The sequence below is a fragment of the Coturnix japonica genome, chromosome 24 (assembly GCF_001577835.2).
Source record: "Coturnix japonica isolate 7356 chromosome 24, Coturnix japonica 2.1, whole genome shotgun sequence".
Classification (NCBI taxonomy): Eukaryota; Metazoa; Chordata; class Aves; order Galliformes; family Phasianidae; genus Coturnix; species Coturnix japonica.
The window spans coordinates 2,158,410-2,176,156 of record NC_029539.1 but is presented as its reverse complement, the minus strand read 5'-3'; the positions used below and the strand labels follow the sequence as shown (position 1 = coordinate 2,176,156).

General features: G+C 46.7%; 1 protein-coding gene across 2 annotated transcripts; it reads right to left on the bottom strand.

Moving 5' to 3' along the window:
* Positions 1–87: 87 nt before the first annotated feature.
* GLB1L2 (galactosidase beta 1 like 2) lies at positions 88–17,632 on the bottom strand. 2 transcript variants are annotated; one of them, XM_015883903.2, is made up of 19 exons: positions 17,479–17,632; positions 15,683–15,880; positions 15,183–15,251; positions 14,796–14,891; positions 14,035–14,143; positions 13,635–13,757; positions 11,601–11,682; positions 9,847–9,911; positions 7,610–7,694; positions 6,959–7,096; positions 6,550–6,630; positions 6,101–6,207; positions 5,857–6,003; positions 5,393–5,464; positions 4,784–4,862; positions 3,791–3,878; positions 2,910–3,024; positions 2,682–2,798; positions 88–2,218 (listed from the first exon to the last, which is right to left on the bottom strand). In XM_015883903.2, exons 1-19 carry the CDS (start codon positions 17,559–17,561, stop codon positions 2,132–2,134), a joined length of 1,941 nt encoding a protein of 646 aa, XP_015739389.1. In that variant the 5' UTR covers positions 17,562–17,632; the 3' UTR covers positions 88–2,131. The 2 variants fall into 2 exon arrangements, with proteins under 2 accessions (XP_015739389.1, XP_015739390.1); XM_015883904.2 differs by having other exon boundaries at positions 13,665–13,757; positions 17,479–17,631.
* Between the last annotated feature and the right edge of the window lie 115 nt (positions 17,633–17,747).

Here is a 17,747-nt window from a genome sequence, read left to right as displayed (position 1 = left end):
TTCAGCCCTAGCTCCTCTTTCAGGGCTGGATTGGTGTGCAAAGGAGTTAAGTAGTGGGAACAGAGCAGCATCCTTGTAAAGGGATCCTGTGCTTAGCACGCTCTGTTCCCTCTACCTCTGGCTCCAGGTAGGCTGAAAAACTAAGCAGAATATTAGTTGCCTCTTCCCTGCTCTGTGACATCAAAGGACCTGAGGTACTATTGATGAAAGGGTATTCTCTGATGAAACTATATCTTGCTCCTCAGCAAGAGGCACGTGGCTGAGCAATGCAGAGGAGGAACCTGGGCGCTGCTCCCTTGGCTGACTCTATTTGAAAACGACACACTTGCTGAGGAAGAAATTAAGGTACAGCTTAGCCCTTCTCCCTACTTCCAGCCAGCAAACACACAAAAAACCCTTAATACACACAACTTAGCACCCTCCCCTCACAGCTGTCAAACATCTCATCAACCCCCACTGCCCCAGTTCTTTCATAAGGGTCTGAAGCACAGTTTTCCCTTTGAGTTGAAGGAAAATGTAATCCCAGATTTGGTTCTTTTTAGCCCTAATGCATAGAAGTATTAAAGTACTACAGATGGGATTGTTACCTTCACGGTGCAGAAGTCTCCCCTTGGACTAATGGCTGTGCATTCCCTAATATTTAAAGAAACATTTGGGTTAGTTGGGGGAAGCTCTCAGTCACAAAGCCTTGCTACACAGCCTTTACAATAATGTTCTTTTAGACTGGCTGAAATAGTATTGGGATAGAAAGCATCCAGTTCCACTGGCCACTCTATTGGAACAGGCACTGTTACCTTGTGCTAAAATGGGAGCTCTCTGCATCTGAGCAGACCGATTCTGTTCTTGTACAAGCATCAAACACCTCAGTTCAGTCTGCACAGCCTAGAGGGGAAAAAGACATTGTTAAAGGCATATAAATTCTTCTGCTAAGGTAGTTTCCAACTGATGGCCTCTCCTAGCTGCATGTTTTCATTCACTAACGTCAGCTCCAGCTCCTGCTGAGCTGCAGCATTCCCTCCTTGGAAGGAATTAACTTCCAGAAAAAACACAAAAGCCCAAGTCCTGAGCACAGCCCTGCTTTTACACTCCTCAAAGTTGAGCCCTTCCAACCTGCACAGCAGCACTGTGGGTCTGGGGAGCAGAGATGTGCACGCTCAGCGAGGCCAGCTCTTGTCAGGGTGGAGTGTATGACAGCCACACTGTCTGTTCTCAGTTTTAAATAAACTGTATTTAAATTTGTTAAATAAAATTAAGTATGGTTTTTAAGAGCTAGAATACCCTGCAACTCCATTATGAAAGGCACGTGGTTGGTGCTTCTCAGAGCCCAGATGTGCTCACCCATTTATGTATGTGACTCCTTGGCTTCTATCACAACCAAAAACTGATTGCTGCTGCTTTACAAGGGGGAACTTCATCCCCAGGTGCAAGCAGGGATCTCTCTCTTGTCAGTGACTGGAAACTCTTGCTCATTCCTGACCTGAAACAGGACGGTATTTTTGATAGAGGAAAAAAACACTTTTTGAATTTTTAAAACTTTTTTCTTTTTTTTTTTCTCCTTCTTTCTGAGAGAGAAACAACCTCCACATTAAAACACAGTGGAACAAAGCTCACACTTAACTCATTTAACAACCAACGTGGCTTCCAACAAGTGAACCGGTTGCAGCCCCTCTGCAGACTGCACTGATAAATTGTGCCTGGAAGTACAACACCATGTGTTTCCACACCTGGTTACTCAAATGTTCACCATTTTCTCTCTAATTATAAAAATGAAGAGGTCAGCAATAACACGTTTTTAAAGTCAGTGGAGAGCTGGACTCGGGGTTCAGTTCACTCTCTCCTGCCTCCAGCACCGTGTTACTCCCTAACATTCACTGCTGTCTGTAACATCACGCACAGCCATCCAAGCCACAGCTCCTCGGCAGTGCAGGCAGATGAGCTTCCACATCCATCACTGGAACAACAGATTCTGGTTCCTTTGGGGCCCATTCTCTCTTCTGAGCTTATTGCCAAAGAGCAAATCCTTGACCTGGGTCTAGTGGAAATTAAGAGGCCCAAGTGCGTGGGCCATCATGTCCCCAGACATGCAACCAGGAGTGTTCAAGATGAACCAAACATGGGAAAGAAGCTCTCATCAGTCCACATACTGGGTCCTTCCCAAGTAAGGTATGTCGACAGACTGTATGATCCGTCCTGCAGCGCGTTCCTCAAAAATAATGATCTGCAGAAGAGAGGAACACGGAAAGCTCTTCACACAAAGGCTGAGTTACTTAACAACTTGTAAGGGTAAAGGGCACACAATCACTGCAGAGGAAGGAAGCCTCATTTAGAAGAGATCAATCAATATGATTCAGAATAGTAACTCTGATTCTTCAGCACCACACAATGCAGAAAATGAACGAGCATCAAATCAGCTTCGTCTTGATTTTGAACTTGATGCTGCACTTTGAAGTTTAGCTGAGATCCCTGTCATGTCTTAATGGCTGTCAGAACCACACTCTTAGCTTTAGAGCAGCACCTCCCCTAATTTTCACAGATCCTAGGAGCTACGTCTCCTTCCTTCACTATTGCCCTGGTCTTCAGCTGTAGCTAGCTAATTAACGTATTGTATGAGTTTAGCTCTTTGGGACATGACCCAGAGCAGGATCTTTAACAACACACACACACACACCAAAGCCTCTCACCTCATTGCTCCCTTTCCTCAACCAGGGGCCAGGAAGGTACAGTGTTTCCTGAGGTCCAATTTTCCAGTAGCGGCCAAGGTTGTGACCATTGACAAACACAACTCCTTTTTCCCAGCCCTGGAATCATACAGGATTAGTGAAGCAGCTGTATCTAACATACAGGATCTCTTTAACCAGCTTTTGCAACCCCTCATGAATCAAAACCGGTGGGGAAGGACAAGGACTTACCTGTAGCTTCAAGAAAGTATCCTGTGGCTGATGCTCTATCCACAGCTTTCCACGGAAAAAAGCTGGACCGACGAAGTAATCTGGGACTGCGCTCCATCCACCAGCGTGCTGCAGGCTGCAAGAGAATGGCCAAGCACAGCTAACACAGGGAAGCTCTGGGCAGCACCAAATTCCAACAGCAGCTTCAGCATCACTTCAGAGCCCTGCTTACAGCAGTGGATGGGTTACATACAACAAGGCTGCAGTTTCCTTCCATGCCTGATGGAAGGAGTTGCTTCCTACTGGTAGTGCCTTAAGGCGATATCCTTCATGCTGCAAGAGGGTGATGCTGTTTAGCAAACTGAAAGGAACAGGTGGAACACGTCTTGGTCTTCATTCTCCTATACTTGCCATGCCACTGAAATGCAAGTCTTTGGTGCAAGAAAAGGAGATATGGAGTTATCACTATCCATGATAATCCAGGTTTTGCATGTTATCTCTCAGAAATTTGATTTTTCTTTTTTTTTTTCCTTCATTTTTCCCTCTTTTAAAAGCCTGTTTGGTTTCACATCACCTCTCTCCCCTTCCCACACATTGCGGGAGCTGTGCTATCTTGGGGGACGCACACGTGTTATTTTCTGACATTAAGAAAACTCAAAATAGTCTTGTTGGAACATTGGTCAGAGCCCACGGGGTATCTGCTGCCTTAAAATGCGTGGAGAAAACAGCCCAATGTTCTGATAAGGTATCAGCAAGGAACTTAGCAAGGCATGAGTTTACTCACCCACTTTTACATGGCCTTGCCTTTCTGTTACACGTGTAACTGCTGCCTCTCAGATTCTGCAATGCTGCTAAACAGTTGGGTTTCAAATGAGCAAGAACCACATTTAAATCCCACCAACCTTTTCAAGAAGTCAGGTTTCATCTCCAGACTGTAAATCCTGAAGTTCCTCAGGGGGGTTTTATTCAAGAAGATGTCACCAATTAAGCCTGCAAGAGCAATGGGGGTAATGAAGAGTTGAAAAGCAGCTAAAACTGATAGATTTTCCTCTCTGAATGCAAGGGAACAGCAGGAGATGGAAAGCAGCCACACTCTGCAATGGAATTAGAGTCCATATGGTCCCATTGCTCATCCAGACTGAGTGGAGAACATTACTATACTTTGGCCTCTCCACTCCCTCCTTCGCTTTAACTCACCAGGCCATTAAAATACCCTCCAAGCAGAAAACATTGTTGGCACGCACAGCAGATGGGGTTTTGTTGTTATTGTTGGTTTTTTGTTAGCTGCCCACATAGAGATTTGTTAAAGCAGTAGATCAGTTACTTCTCTAATAGGAACACCAAAGTTTAGCACAGGGAAGCACTCACACCCAGTGCTGATGCACTGTTTTTCATCCAAAGATCTTAAGATACTTTAAGAAATAACTTCCCTCCAGCACTTCCTTGTTAGATACTCTGCACATAGCAAACAGTGCCTGGGTCCTAATCTAGCCCCCTAATTGCAGGGCTGCAGTTGAGCCTGCCCAAGCAGCAGAGGCTTTATACACAGTATAAAGCAGTAGAACAGAATTAGTACAGTCACACGCCTCACTCCATTATTCTTTCTTGTACACTTTTTGCATACATTTCCCCACTAAAATAGTATCCTGGGGTTTCAACCTCTTCCAGCTCCACAATGGTACGTAATGGACTTGAATGCTTCAGCAAATGCTGCTCAACAGGATGTAACTGGTTCCTCCTGAATATGCTGAGCGTTGTGTGAGCTTTAAAACGCTGTGATCCTCCAATATCAAACCCCAGAGCTTAAAAAAGGTTTTTCTCCTTCCTGCCCTGTGAACAAACACACTCAGAGAGCAACAGAATGGGTACCCTCCCATCACCTGGCAAAAACTCACCTTTCCGCTGCTCGTTCAGCGACAGGCCGTAATTGACACGACCACGGTTCTCAACCAAGAGTCTCAACTGCCTGAATCCCTGTGAAGAAATAAGAAAAGAAGAAGATATGGGATGGCATCAGCTATAGTAATGCACAGCATGTGATGCAACAGCCCTAATGCCTGGACAGCAGCAGTCAGCAGCAGTGCTGAAGAGGGGAGGTTGTACCAGGACCTTTGGCAGTTGCAATTCATCTGCTTACTGATGGTCTCAGCCTTTTTGTGAAGGTTTTCTTTCTTTTCTTCCTCCGTTGAATTTTTAAATACCAGATTGATGGAGAAATGGAGTTTAAGATAGTGCAGGCTTTTGGCATGTAGCTTTGCCATAAGCCTCAAGAGCAGCACTGAGTATTCATGCCTGCTCACCTTACCCAAGGGGCCGTGCACAGCAAGAACTTGGCAGTGAAATAATGCTGTGTTCCACCAGCAAAATGGTGTCTCATTAGGGCATACCATCTTCTGCATCAGAGTACCATACCAGCTCGTTAAATGGATTAGATGGGACGTACCTTCTTGGGAGCTACATCTCATTACAAGTTTTGGTTCTGTCTGCCACCTCCATCAAGTTACCTGTCCTTCAGGAAGGGAGAGCTCCACCGTGTTGTAGTCCAGCTCACCAACATACATGGTGTTAATAAACACCTGCAGAACAGAGCACGAGAGACAAGAGCAGCATCTCATTAATTAAATTCATGGGTTGCATAGGTTACTGGAGCAGTATTTGGGGAGAAAACTGTCTCTAATGGGGATTAGAACCAAGGGTCCACAGCTCTGTCACTGATTCAGTCTAGGTGGAAAAAAGATTCAAAACCAGCATTTCTCAGAACATTCCAAATTTAAAGATATTCTGAGTTTCAACAGACCTCAAGCTGATTTACAAATGAAAAAGGTTGGTGCTTAGCTGAGAACTGAAAGAGCAAGTCATGTTTCTAATGTAAAAACATCACATCTTACTGCGTGGTCGGCCCATTTGCTGCCTTGCTGCTGAGATCAGAGCATTCACATCAATGGGAAGTTGGCCCCAGGCTCCTCACCTGTGCTCGGTCACGGACATGGTCTCTAGAATGCAGTTGTCCACCACCAAATATGACAACCTCGTAGAGTACGTATCCATAGGACTGCCCACTGCTATCGTTTAGTTGGAGGTTCTCCATGTTAACTGGAAACTCTGATTTTATGGGCTGCAAAGGAGAAGCAAGAAGTGCTTTCTTAGCACCAACAGGTCACATAGAGGCAATTCATTTGAGACAGGTGTTCCACTCTGCCACAGATTACTACCTGTACAAGTGATGGTAACACATCCCAGAGAGAGATATATTGATGCAGGAGGATGGCACCGTACGACGCCTTGCTTTCAATCATGGGAGGGAGAGGAAGTGGCTGGCCTGTGATGCAAAAAGAAAGATGGAGCAACTATTTCAGATGCAAAAAGGCGACACAGATTTAAGGCCTCTCCAGAGCTCTTCTGATCAAACTTTCCATTGAATTACAGAGCCTTGTATCTGCTGCCAAAAAACGTGAACATCTGGGAGTACAGTGAGATGGTGCCAAGTGCCACCTGCCTGCTAACAGACTAAATACCTGAAATCCCTGGTCCTCCTCCTTCCTGCCTCTTGGGAAATGCTCCCAGTCACACAATCAGAGCCATAGGGCTCCAGCAGTGTAGATTATTCTGATTTTAGTGCAGTAGACTGCAACACTATTTTGGCTCTAGGATTTATAATTACCAATGATTGTGCTGAAGAGTTGTCGGAGCTTGAAAAATTTGGATGTATAGTCTCCAGCCTCTGTCAGCACAGCATCGTAATCTGAAAAAGAAGCACACATACCATCATTCAAGAAGTGAGAGCCCAAGACAATTCATTCAGCATTAAGTTAAGGAAACTTGCACTCTACAAGCTGTGTCACTGTGCTTAGCGACGCATCCTGGAATGGGTCTGCAAACAGGGAATATTAATGTGAGCCTCCTCTGAGATAAGCATTTGCTTCCAAGCTATATTCCAGCTCAGCTACCCATGACCATGGGGTTACACTGATCATTTCAAAACACTTCTACCAACTCTAAGTAGCCCAAAGGGCAGCCTGAGCTGTGCTCTCACAGCAGGTGCATGAGCAAGGCAGTGACAGAGAACTCACCATAGCTGGTGACATCTGACTTGTACTCATCAGTCTTCAAAGCACCATTCATGAAGCCAAAGTTGGTGCCTCCATGAAACATGTAGAGATTGATGGATGCTCCTAATCTGAGGATGCTTGCTACAGTATTCACCATTTCTGTAAAGGAAAGGCAATGCCATGAAGTCCACAAACCAATAAGCTCGTCTGACCCTCTTCTAGTAATTCAAAGCAGACTCAGACATTCTGGTCTGTGTAATTACAGCAATCTGCATTTAGCCCTCAGGAAGGGCAGCGCATCCATTGGCACATTGGGACAGATTAATCCATGCAAATATACCTCTTCTAATAGGCAAAATAAGCATAACTCGTGGACACAGGCTGGAGTTTTGCTGTTAAGCAGAATGACCACTCAATCATACTCCTAAACTCAACACAGCAACAGTCCAGCTACAAAGACAGCTGCAGGTAGATGAAACAGGCATTAAAGTAGACTTACAGAGGCCTTAGATGCCCTTGAGGTTGTGGGATTATTTATTTTAGTGCCTTCCTAACGAGCTTAAAAAACACAGTAAAAATGATGAACAGAGCATCTGAAAAGGTCCTGCCATTTTCCTGTTACTGTTTGCAGAGCAAGAATCCCCCCCCTCTACAACACCATGCACTGCTCACCATCCGCATCGAAGACACAGTGAGGGCCTCCCCAGTTATCAAACCATCCGGTCCAATACTCCATCACCATCATTGGCTGATCTCGCTGCACCAAAACAAAAACAGAGTTAAAATGGACCAGGGTGGTGGAGCTGTAGCAAAAAAAAAGAGACTAACCAACTGTCACTGTTTAGCTTCTGCTAGAAATAGGCATTTATAAATGTCTACTTATCAGCTACGCCACTGCCAGCTGAGGGTTTGCAGGTGCACTGCAGCCAGTGCTTGCCAAGGTGGGAACAGCAGACCTTAGCAGCTTAATGCCTTTTTAATGCTGCATATGGTGTTGGCAGGAAAAAATTAGCCTTTGCAGGAATTAGGTCTTCATTATAAAGGTTCTGCACACAGAGCAGTTGCTTCCCATTCTTCACTGCTTGCCAGCTCCTTTAGCTCCTGCAGAATTCCACCCGGCCCCATCACCTTGCACAGAACAACTGGCACTCCCTGTTCATGGTATTTATTTCCAGTCAAGGCAATTTGGCCATTTATTTGATAGGGGCTTTATGTGATGCCGCATGAAATAGCCAAGGTAAGTGGCATTAAAGAAACTCATGTTTCATTAGGAGAAAACAACTGCAGGTGCCTGTAATAATCCAACCGCTCCAAGTTCAGACCAGCTCTCAGTGATATGTTTAATCACTCCATCCCCAGTAAACAAGTTGAATAAGTTCTACTGACTTCTGGAATAAGAGATCATGACAAGGAAAAGGTAACGCAGCCTCACAATCCTTATGAATATGAATGACAGGCTTCCTGTCTTCTAATCAGTACATGTGGCAATGGGGGAGCTGCTTTTGCTGGGCTGTGTTTTATGTACGTGTTCAGTTTGTGGGAAAGGTGCCCTCTGTTCATTTGCTGCATGTGGTGGAATTTTCCTAGACCTGAAGAAAGCAGAATCTCTTTTGTCTGAACGAGACAAAAAAGAAGTTAGTGTGATGGGATGCGGCTCTCAGCACGCCAACAGCAGGGCTGCATTTCACAGACTGAGCAAAAGCCAGGCGAAGAGATCAGAATAGAATCGATCGTGACCAGGGGCACATGTCAGCTATTCTGAACTTCCCAGGCTGACATCTGGAGCACACAGAGCAATAGAGAGAGAAGAGGACGGAGGAGAGGAAAGGGAGAGAAAGAACCTGTCACTAAAAATCAAAATTAGCTCTTGCCTTGCTACCCCAGCATCACACAGGATACTTTCTGCATCAGATGCTCATTAGGCAATTCCCTACCTCTTTTTTCATACTGATTCACATCTCTGACAGCGCAGGGAATCAGAGATGCTCAAGCAATGCACTCCGTGTGAATGCATTTCTGCAGCAAACATTAAATGCCAGGTAGGCTGGGCTGCTCTGAGGGCACAGCGCTGCTGGAAGGAGCTGCTGGGAACTTATTCAGCATCTGAAGAGCACAGCCTTCAAACTGAGTCCTAAGGGAACGCACAGCAGCAGGATAAAAGAGACTGGGAAAAAGAGCAGTGATCTTCTGGAGGGAAGGCAACTGCAAATAGGATGCTATTGGGCACCAACACTTGAAAGTGGAGTAAGCGCTGAAAGTGGGCATTTATACGTGTATAGAATCAGCTCCACGTATAATACAGCCACAGTAAGGCAAGTTAGGCAGGGACCAGACAGCTCCCCTAGCTTTATTGGATGGTCCCTTGTCCTTCCCACTGGTACACACTGCACTGCCACTACAGAAAACATGTCTGCCAAGCAGCCTCATGGAGAGCACTTTCTCCTGCCAAAGCGTGCTCATTTTAATTATTTAATCAATCACTGAATATTCAGAAAAGAATTACTAGGCACTCAAATCTGTTAGGCACTAAAGATGATCTACGCGGGCAGACCTACAAATTCAACCAAGGAAAGAGGAATAATTCAGTTTATTGCAGCTCGTGGCCCTGTGACAAAGCACATCCATCGCCAGATGTCAGCGCCCTGTTGTTTTACAACAGTGGGTGCAATTGTACCATACTCCAGTAGCTGGACTAATACCTTTCAATGTGTTATGTAGGATCCTTTTGTGGATTTAATAGTCATTGAAGCCCAAGTAATAACGAGCTTGCTGCCTGTACCCAAAGGGTAACAAAAACTCCAACTACCCTCCCAAAGAACATTGTCTTCCAACAGAAGGAACATGAACTTTCTGTTGAGATAAAGCTGTCCCGCAAAACTCAGACAAAACAGAGTATTTCTGCATTTTACCTGTATCTTATCCAGGTATTTCAATACACCAGGTTCCAGCTTCTGAAAGTTAACAGTGGCCAATGCTGTCAAGGAAAGAAAAAAAGCTGTTATTAATTCCGATGCCTGCAAAATGCTTTCATGTATGGGACCGCCTCTCTGGGCATCAGCCCAAAGGGAACTGGAATATCACCCAAACCACCTCCCCAGAAATTTCCCATCAAAGTCCTCACTGAGTATGTGGGACGTGAGGGGACCACAGCACACAGTGGAATACCTGCAGGCTGTGTTCTCAGCCACAGCATTCAGAGCTACTAGAAAGAGAGCATCAGAACGCCTCATCAGCTTTAATTAGAGGCTGCAAAGCACCTAAAAGGCACCACATAAAGGCAAACTTATTATTAGAACATCATATCTGAATGGCACACCGATCTCCCAGGCTATAGCTGCAGGAAAGCCAGGCAATCTCACTGCTTGTGATGTCTGCGGGGATGGAGAGAGGGGCTGCAGTGTGAGTGAGCCAGGCAGAAACTGAGACTGGAAGATGCCTCTGTGCTCCTGCCCCATGCAGCACAGGGGAGCCAGCAGTGCTGTGTGCTGCACCGACAGCAAAAGGCAAAGTGAAGAGCTGGCTGCAGAAGCTGATGCATTACAACACAGCGACCTGCTGTCAGTGTCCTAGCCCATAATAGATGCTCGAATAGTTTTCATACTTTCCTAGACCTCAGTCGCTTCATTCTCCCCAAGAAACTTTGAAACTGCAGGAGCAGGAGTGTGATTCTCTTGTAAAAAGTGACTTCTTACAAGAGCCGGCATGGGATCCAGCCCCAGTTGTGTCACACAGAGCACTTCAAACAGAATACTTACAGAAGCAAAAGCTTCCTTCTCTATATATATACCCTGAAACTAATGTGCTGAACTATATAGTGTGCTGAGCTGAAGAATTTAGCACAGGCAAACACAGCAGGAGAACAAAACATAATGTAGACTTAGCCTTGATGTGATACATTAGTTGGCAATCCAGAATTAGGCAAAAATGCCCAATTCTGCTCCTTGTGCAGATTAACAGCACACCATTCAACTCTGGACAGGGGATGGAGAACCAGGCCCAAAGCCTTACTCAGCCTTTCCACTGTAGGCAGCATTCCCATGTGTACAGCTTTCCATCATGGTGCTTTAGCTTTGGCTTAGTGGGAACCCGGAGCTTTATTTTGGTGCCCATCACAGTGCAACATGCTGGAAAAGATAACTCTGAGCATGATGGAGCTGGGAACTCTCCTGCAGATGCTGAAGGATGGGGCTGTTCCACACCTCCTGGACAGCAGGGAGAGGGTGACCCTGTGTGGTCACAGCTGGAAACTGCTGTGCTCCATAAGAATCAAAGCACTGTGAGAGCACTGCTGAGAGCTCACACTGCTGAGCTGCTGGATTTGTCCCTCTGGTACTTCTATATACAAACATAGCATCCATTCAAACAAAGCAGTAAAGATTCTCAGCCCTTTAATAGCACTGCCTGGTGTGACACAGGAGCAGCGAGGTGTTTTACCCACACCCATTGAGAACCCTCAAAAGCAGAGAGGCTGCCTCCATGTGGGGCAATGCTGCAATCACTGCAGCACTGGGAAATCTTTCTAAGAAGGGATTGCTGTTGTTCTGCATGCTTGCAGCCGCTCAGGGCTGAGATCCAGCCACATCCACAAAGCAGCCACTCTCATTCAATGTGATTTCATTCAGTTTCATCCGCTGCCCCAAGGAACAGCCTCCCAAGCACTCACCTCCTTCCACTAAGCCATATGATAACCCATTCTTGTTGTCTGAGGTCATCAGCAGCTCCACAATCCCCCTGCTTAACAGAGCCTGCATTAAAAAGAGGAAAAGCCACTGTGTTAACAGCCCAAATTCTGTATTTATCAGGATATTAAAGCACATTATCACCATCTCTCTGTCTAACAACAGAAAGTAATAGGAGAAAAACGCCCATTTCCAGTGAGCACATCCATCACAGGACAGCTCGGTTCCTTGGATAGTCACGCCTGAAAGAATTGATGGTTCCTCAGTACCACAGAGCTGTATGCAGCGGCACTCCCAGCTGTGTTAAAATGCATGCACACGCACCTTATTCCCACCAGGAGTGTTCTCTCACACTTATCCCTTTACACTGTGGCCGATGTTTGAAAGAGGGATTAGGAATTGCTAGTAACAACTTAACCCCTCTTCTCAGCACAGCTGCAGTCAGAGGGACTCCAACAGCTCCACAGAGCTCTGAACACACACCTTCACCTTAATAACAAACCATGAACTACAAAATGGTGATACGAGCACCTACAGCACGTGTGCCAACTTATTACAGCCTGCTGAGCATCTCACACAACCTACCTTAGAGACAACAGATTCAATTCAGAGTGGAAAAAACATGTTTAGTTTATCAATCTGCCATCAATACCCAAATGGACGCTGGGATCTGCTAACAGAACTGGAATTTCCAGTAAGTTTTATTAAGATAACTCTTGAAGCACTGCACTCAGAGCTAAATTTCTTCCTTTTTTAATATATTTTCTGCTGAAATACAAGTGCAGCACGGAGAAACAGCAGAGCTGGAAGGCATTTAAATGCACTGCAGGACTTCAGTGCACAGCACAGAACCCAGGAATAGCAGCAGTGTCAGAGGCAGACACTGGTGTGTGCTCAGCTAACCCCGGGTCACTGCCAGCACACCCTCTCGTGGCCTGAGATGGGTGTGAGAGCAGGACAGGCTTTTCAGGTTGTGTGTGGATTGCACTGCACAATAAGGTGCAGCTTGATCTGCTTGTTGCTGTTGGAGCTGAAGGCCTGAAGCACCGCAGACCCCACTCCAACCCAAGGAAGCCCTACACATCCAGCTTTCCCACAGCTTCTTCTGGAAGCACTTCACAATTCCAGAATACAACAAAGCAGCACCACAAAAATACACCCACAGGCCTGACGAGGAAAGTTATCTGTTCTGACAAGTCCATGGAACATCACAAGCTCTTTCATCACTGAGATATGGGAAAGTAAGAACGGAGCTGGCACGCTGTTCAGACACAACAGTCTCTGTGCCCCACTCATCCGGGGCCCTAAAAGCCACTTACCCACATGCTTGTCAATGGGCACGGCACACAACAAGCAAAACTATGCAGATAAAAGAGGCTATTTCGACTTTATCAGCTCAGGTCAGCAACTAACCTTAACATACTTGTATGCATACTTGCTATTTATCTTTCCAAGCAACAAGAAATCACTCCATAAGGTAGAGTTAGTTCAGAAACAGGCAGCTGTTAGCTTCCTGCCTCGCTATTGTACTGGGGAAGAGTGAGCAGGTCTGACTCATGTTAGATTCTCCTCCTTGGGTACTGGCCAACTTCACCACACAGCCTGGAGGCAGGGAGCAGTCCATCTCCAACTGACAAGGGTAAGGAAGACGTTAGGTAAATTAACCTTCCTTTGGGTAAATTAACCTTCCTGATGCTGGACCTCAGATTACAAGAGGTTAGGAATGGAGAAACCCTTCTTTAATGCAGTCCAAGAGAAGTGAAGCAGGACTAACAGGAGGCAGCTTCTTCAAGGCCAGCTTTGAATGATGGCCACTCCTCTATTACCCTGTTACCCTCTTCAGTACACAGGAACTATACACAGGAACTCAGTTTTCCAGTAGTGAGAGGTGTAACCAAAAGAAGTACCATGGAAAATCTATCTGGATTTAGCACTGATGCTTTCAAGGCTTCCCGAAGCCATGGTCACATTCACTCAGAAGAAAGTACTGCAAGGAAGGTGCTTTGAGTGGGACTCACCACAGAAACAAGTAAACAGGCCAACATTACCATTTTCACATAGGCCATGTAGTTTGAGTCTTTGGCATAGGAACCGTATTCATTCTCCACTTGCACTGCAATGATGGGACCTCCTCTCTTGTACTGTTGGAAACAAAACGGAGATGTTCACTGTGATTTCTAATCAGAAGGAGCAAAATCACAGCAGAGCTGGCTTATAGAAAAGATGCATGAATCTGCACAACCCTTCCCAGAGCCTACACAGCACAATCACACATCTCACACTGCAGAGCTGGTATGGCCAACTACAGCCAACAGTGGCTCCCCAAGTGAAGCTGGTAGATCTGTCACTGCTTTGACCTGCTGCTGCTATACAGACCAACACTCATCTGTATACAGAGGGGCAATGGATTGTACTTGCCTGAAGAGGGACTACGATTGGCATTAGACGATCAAAATAGGCATCCACCGCCTCTGTGAAGCCCTTGTATGTTGTTCTCAGCTGCATCTCTGGGTCCTGCAGCAGCCAACTATGAAAAAAGCAGTTTTCAACTTCAGAAACATGACTCCTGTAACTATAGAGGAGATAATTCAAGAGCAAACCAAGAAGCACAGAAGGGTAAGCTTATCGCTCTAAGGTTACTCCAGAATTCCCTGCATCCCCAAGGGCACCCTACAGTTAAGTGCTCTCTCATAAAACCCCAATCATCATTCAAATCAATGGTTCCACTAATTGTTCCCATGGTCTCTTCTGCTTATTTACAAGATTTAGTTGGCTGTTTGGGGGTTAACAGAGAAACAGTCTAAGTGCAGAACTGTGTGCTGCTGTAATGATACAAGCAGAGCAGGACCGCACCACCCCTGCCTCTGCAAAAGGCATCAGTGAGTTCTGCTTTCAGAGGTTGGAAAGACATCCAGCTCAGCAAGCTGACCAAAAACACCTTCAAAGTTCAGTACCTGAACCGTGTAGGATACAAAAGGTGTTTTGAAAAGATAAATAAATAAAAGGACTAAAAGAAATAACCCTCACGTTTGGCCACGTGTCTCTGCTGAAGGAAAACAAGAGGTCTGTAACCAGGCACTGGTTCCACTGGGATCCAGTAACCAAGCGAGTCTCAGTACTGACGTACTCAGCTCAGCTCCCAAAGGCTCCTACCAACAATAGCATTCACCTGCTCTTACCTGGGCAGGCCACCGAGGTCCCACTCTGAGCAGATGTAAGGTCCAGGACGCAGAATCACCCACAGCCCATTCTTAGCTGCCAGGGAAAGGAAGGCCCTAGAAATACAGACACTGATTACTGTCTGACTGCAGCATCCATGCTTCGTGTGCTCCTAATATGCCAATCACCGGGAGAATTTAGAACCAGAAAGGAATTACTAGGTGAAATAATTACACTGGATTCATGCTAAACTTGTAAGCTCCTGGGGCTCTGGGAAGCAGGGGAAGAAGTGAGGATCTCCAACACCAGACCAAGGCAAGGCTTGGAAGCTGGAAATGCTGTCTTCACCCAGAACCAACACGCACGCCCTCCCCTCAGTATTTAATGACAATACTTGCACCACATACTCTAGATCCAGGTTCTCACTGAAGTCAAACTTCCCTCGTGTTTGTTCATGAAGGTTCCATGGTACATACCTGAAAGGCAAAGTCAGGGCAGTGAGAACGAAGCTCTGTGTCTGTGAAGGACAGGGAAAATAAAAGCTGAGCACTCCATTTCTTAGTGACAGACTCAGGGATTACAGAACGCACACATCACAAAGTCCCCTCTTAAATATGATCTGTGCCTCTTTTTCTCATGAGCCCTTTCCTTGCTGCACTCTTTTCCTGTGCTGTGCAGTGCCTGAGTTTGTCAAGACCATCAAACTCAGTGAGATTGGCAAAGAGGAACAGCAGTTACTGTCTGCATTTAAGTGACAATCTAAATCGGAAGACATGGCAGCTGTGTAAACCTCAGACATGCTAAAGGATGGGGCAGGACAAGGAACTCATCATTTGCCACAAGTACCAACAGACATCGCCACCATCAGGGCTGTACACATCCCAGGGATAAGAGCAAGGGTGCTTACGTTGTGAGGGTGTTCAAGCCACACGCCTTCATCTTTAGCATGCGATCCTCCCAGTATTCCCTGGGGACTCGGAAATAGTGCATGGAACCTCCAAATATACGGAAGGGCATTCCTTCCAGCAGGAACTGTGAGTGCTTGGTCTGCAGGCCCAGTGTCCTGCCCCACAGCCGCACTGGGACCAGTTCACTCCAATTAAACCTGCAAGAGAAAAGGGAGAGGTGAGCAGCCTGCAGCACCTCCTCCTACAAGGGACTCGTCGTGTCACCCCCTCAGTTTAAAGAGAGATTCAGTTCATCACTCAGGAAGGATCACGTCTGCTGTCATCACTAACTTATGTCCACCTGTATTGCTGCTCACACCAACTCCTTAATGACTTATCTGCCAATAGAACTGGACCAAATGAGACGTCGGGTTCCAAAGCACTTACCAGCTGGAACATTCACATCACAGCTCCATTCAGGTCGGTTCCTGCACGCAGGAAACAACCTCCTATTGCCTTGCACTGCTCCCCAGTTCATTCTGGGAACCAAAAAAACCACATTCTTATCAACTAGTCCAGATCCAAAGCAACTACAGTGCCTCCATCAGACCACCCGTGTTCCAGAAATGAATACACAACAGAGCTGGACAATAGAAGCTTGTTCCACTGAGACACCATCACGGCCAGATGCAAGAAATGAATTCCAGCCTGAAGAAAACAGCGACCCACACATTTCATGTGTCACATTTGCAAAGGGCTCTGGCTGTGTTCTATACTAAGTGCAGAGCGGGTGTTAGCAGAGGGTTTACTACAGGGATTACTGCCCAGGAGCCTGCAGCCATTACCTGTCGTCCAGCACGAGACAGGGACACTACAAGGAACTAAATCTAAGGCTTTCCACATATGGCAGGGCTGGCTGGCAAGCACAGAGTACCTGTGTACAACAGCATTCTCACAGGGCTCTGAAACAACAGGCGGCAGGCATGGGTAATACCTGGAAAAGCAAGGCTGGGTTAGAATTCGCTGCCTTCAGACAACCAGCACGACAGTTGTATTTAAAGGGTGAGGGCCTGGATAGGAATGGGATCAAAAATGGCCATCAGCAGAAGCTGAGCACAGACACAGAATGATGACTGAATGTTGGGGAGCATTAATGGGCTGGGGGAGCCCGAGGCAGAAAGCTGAAAGGTCCAGGTGATGTAAAGCTCCAAGTATGGATAAAGGCACACTGCAAATCTGCTCCTGAGCCAGACAAAGCCCTGAGTTACACCTGCAAACACTGGAGGCAGAAGGAACACGGCCAGATAAAAATAAACTAATCACTTAAGCTCATCTCCTTAATCCCGGCCATAACTCAGCTGGAAGGTCCCCACCAAGTCACCAAAGAGGGCTGGGAGACCTGGGGTCCATATTGTACAATTGCAATGGAACTTTGCTGTCACCCTACGCAGTTTGCATGGATGGTTTGCAATGGATAGTTTACAATGGATAGTTTGCAATGGATAGTTTGCAATGAATGCATTGCAATAGATAGTTTGCAATGAATGCTTTGCAATGGATGCTTTGCCATGGATTCACTGCTGGGTAGCACAGACTCAGATCGATGCTGAGGTCCCATCCATCCCCCCTCTATTGCAATACATGAGGGCTCAGGTGCGCTCAGCACGCTTGCCCCGATCCCCACGCTTTGTGCCCAGCTCCCCATATCCAAACTGCCCATTTTTAGTTATTATTCCTATTTTTATAACCCAACCCCTCACATCCCGGCCCCTTTTCCCCCCTCTCCCTCACACCCCGTGGTCTCGGCGGCTCTCACCTGCGTGCCAGCAGCCACAGCACGAGGAGGAGCATCGCGACACCCCCGAACCGCCGCTGCCGCCGCCCTCCGCACGGCCACATGGCGGCGGCCTGAACCGAACCGGACCGACACCAGCACCAGCACCGCCACCGCCCCCCCCCCAGCCCAGAGCGCGGCTTTGGGCCGCTCCGCCCGCCATTGGCTGAGCGCCTCTAAGTCCCGCCCCATATCGCTGAGCGAGGCTGCTGATTGGTTCGTCCTTAAGGTGGGGCGAGCTGCGCAGCGGG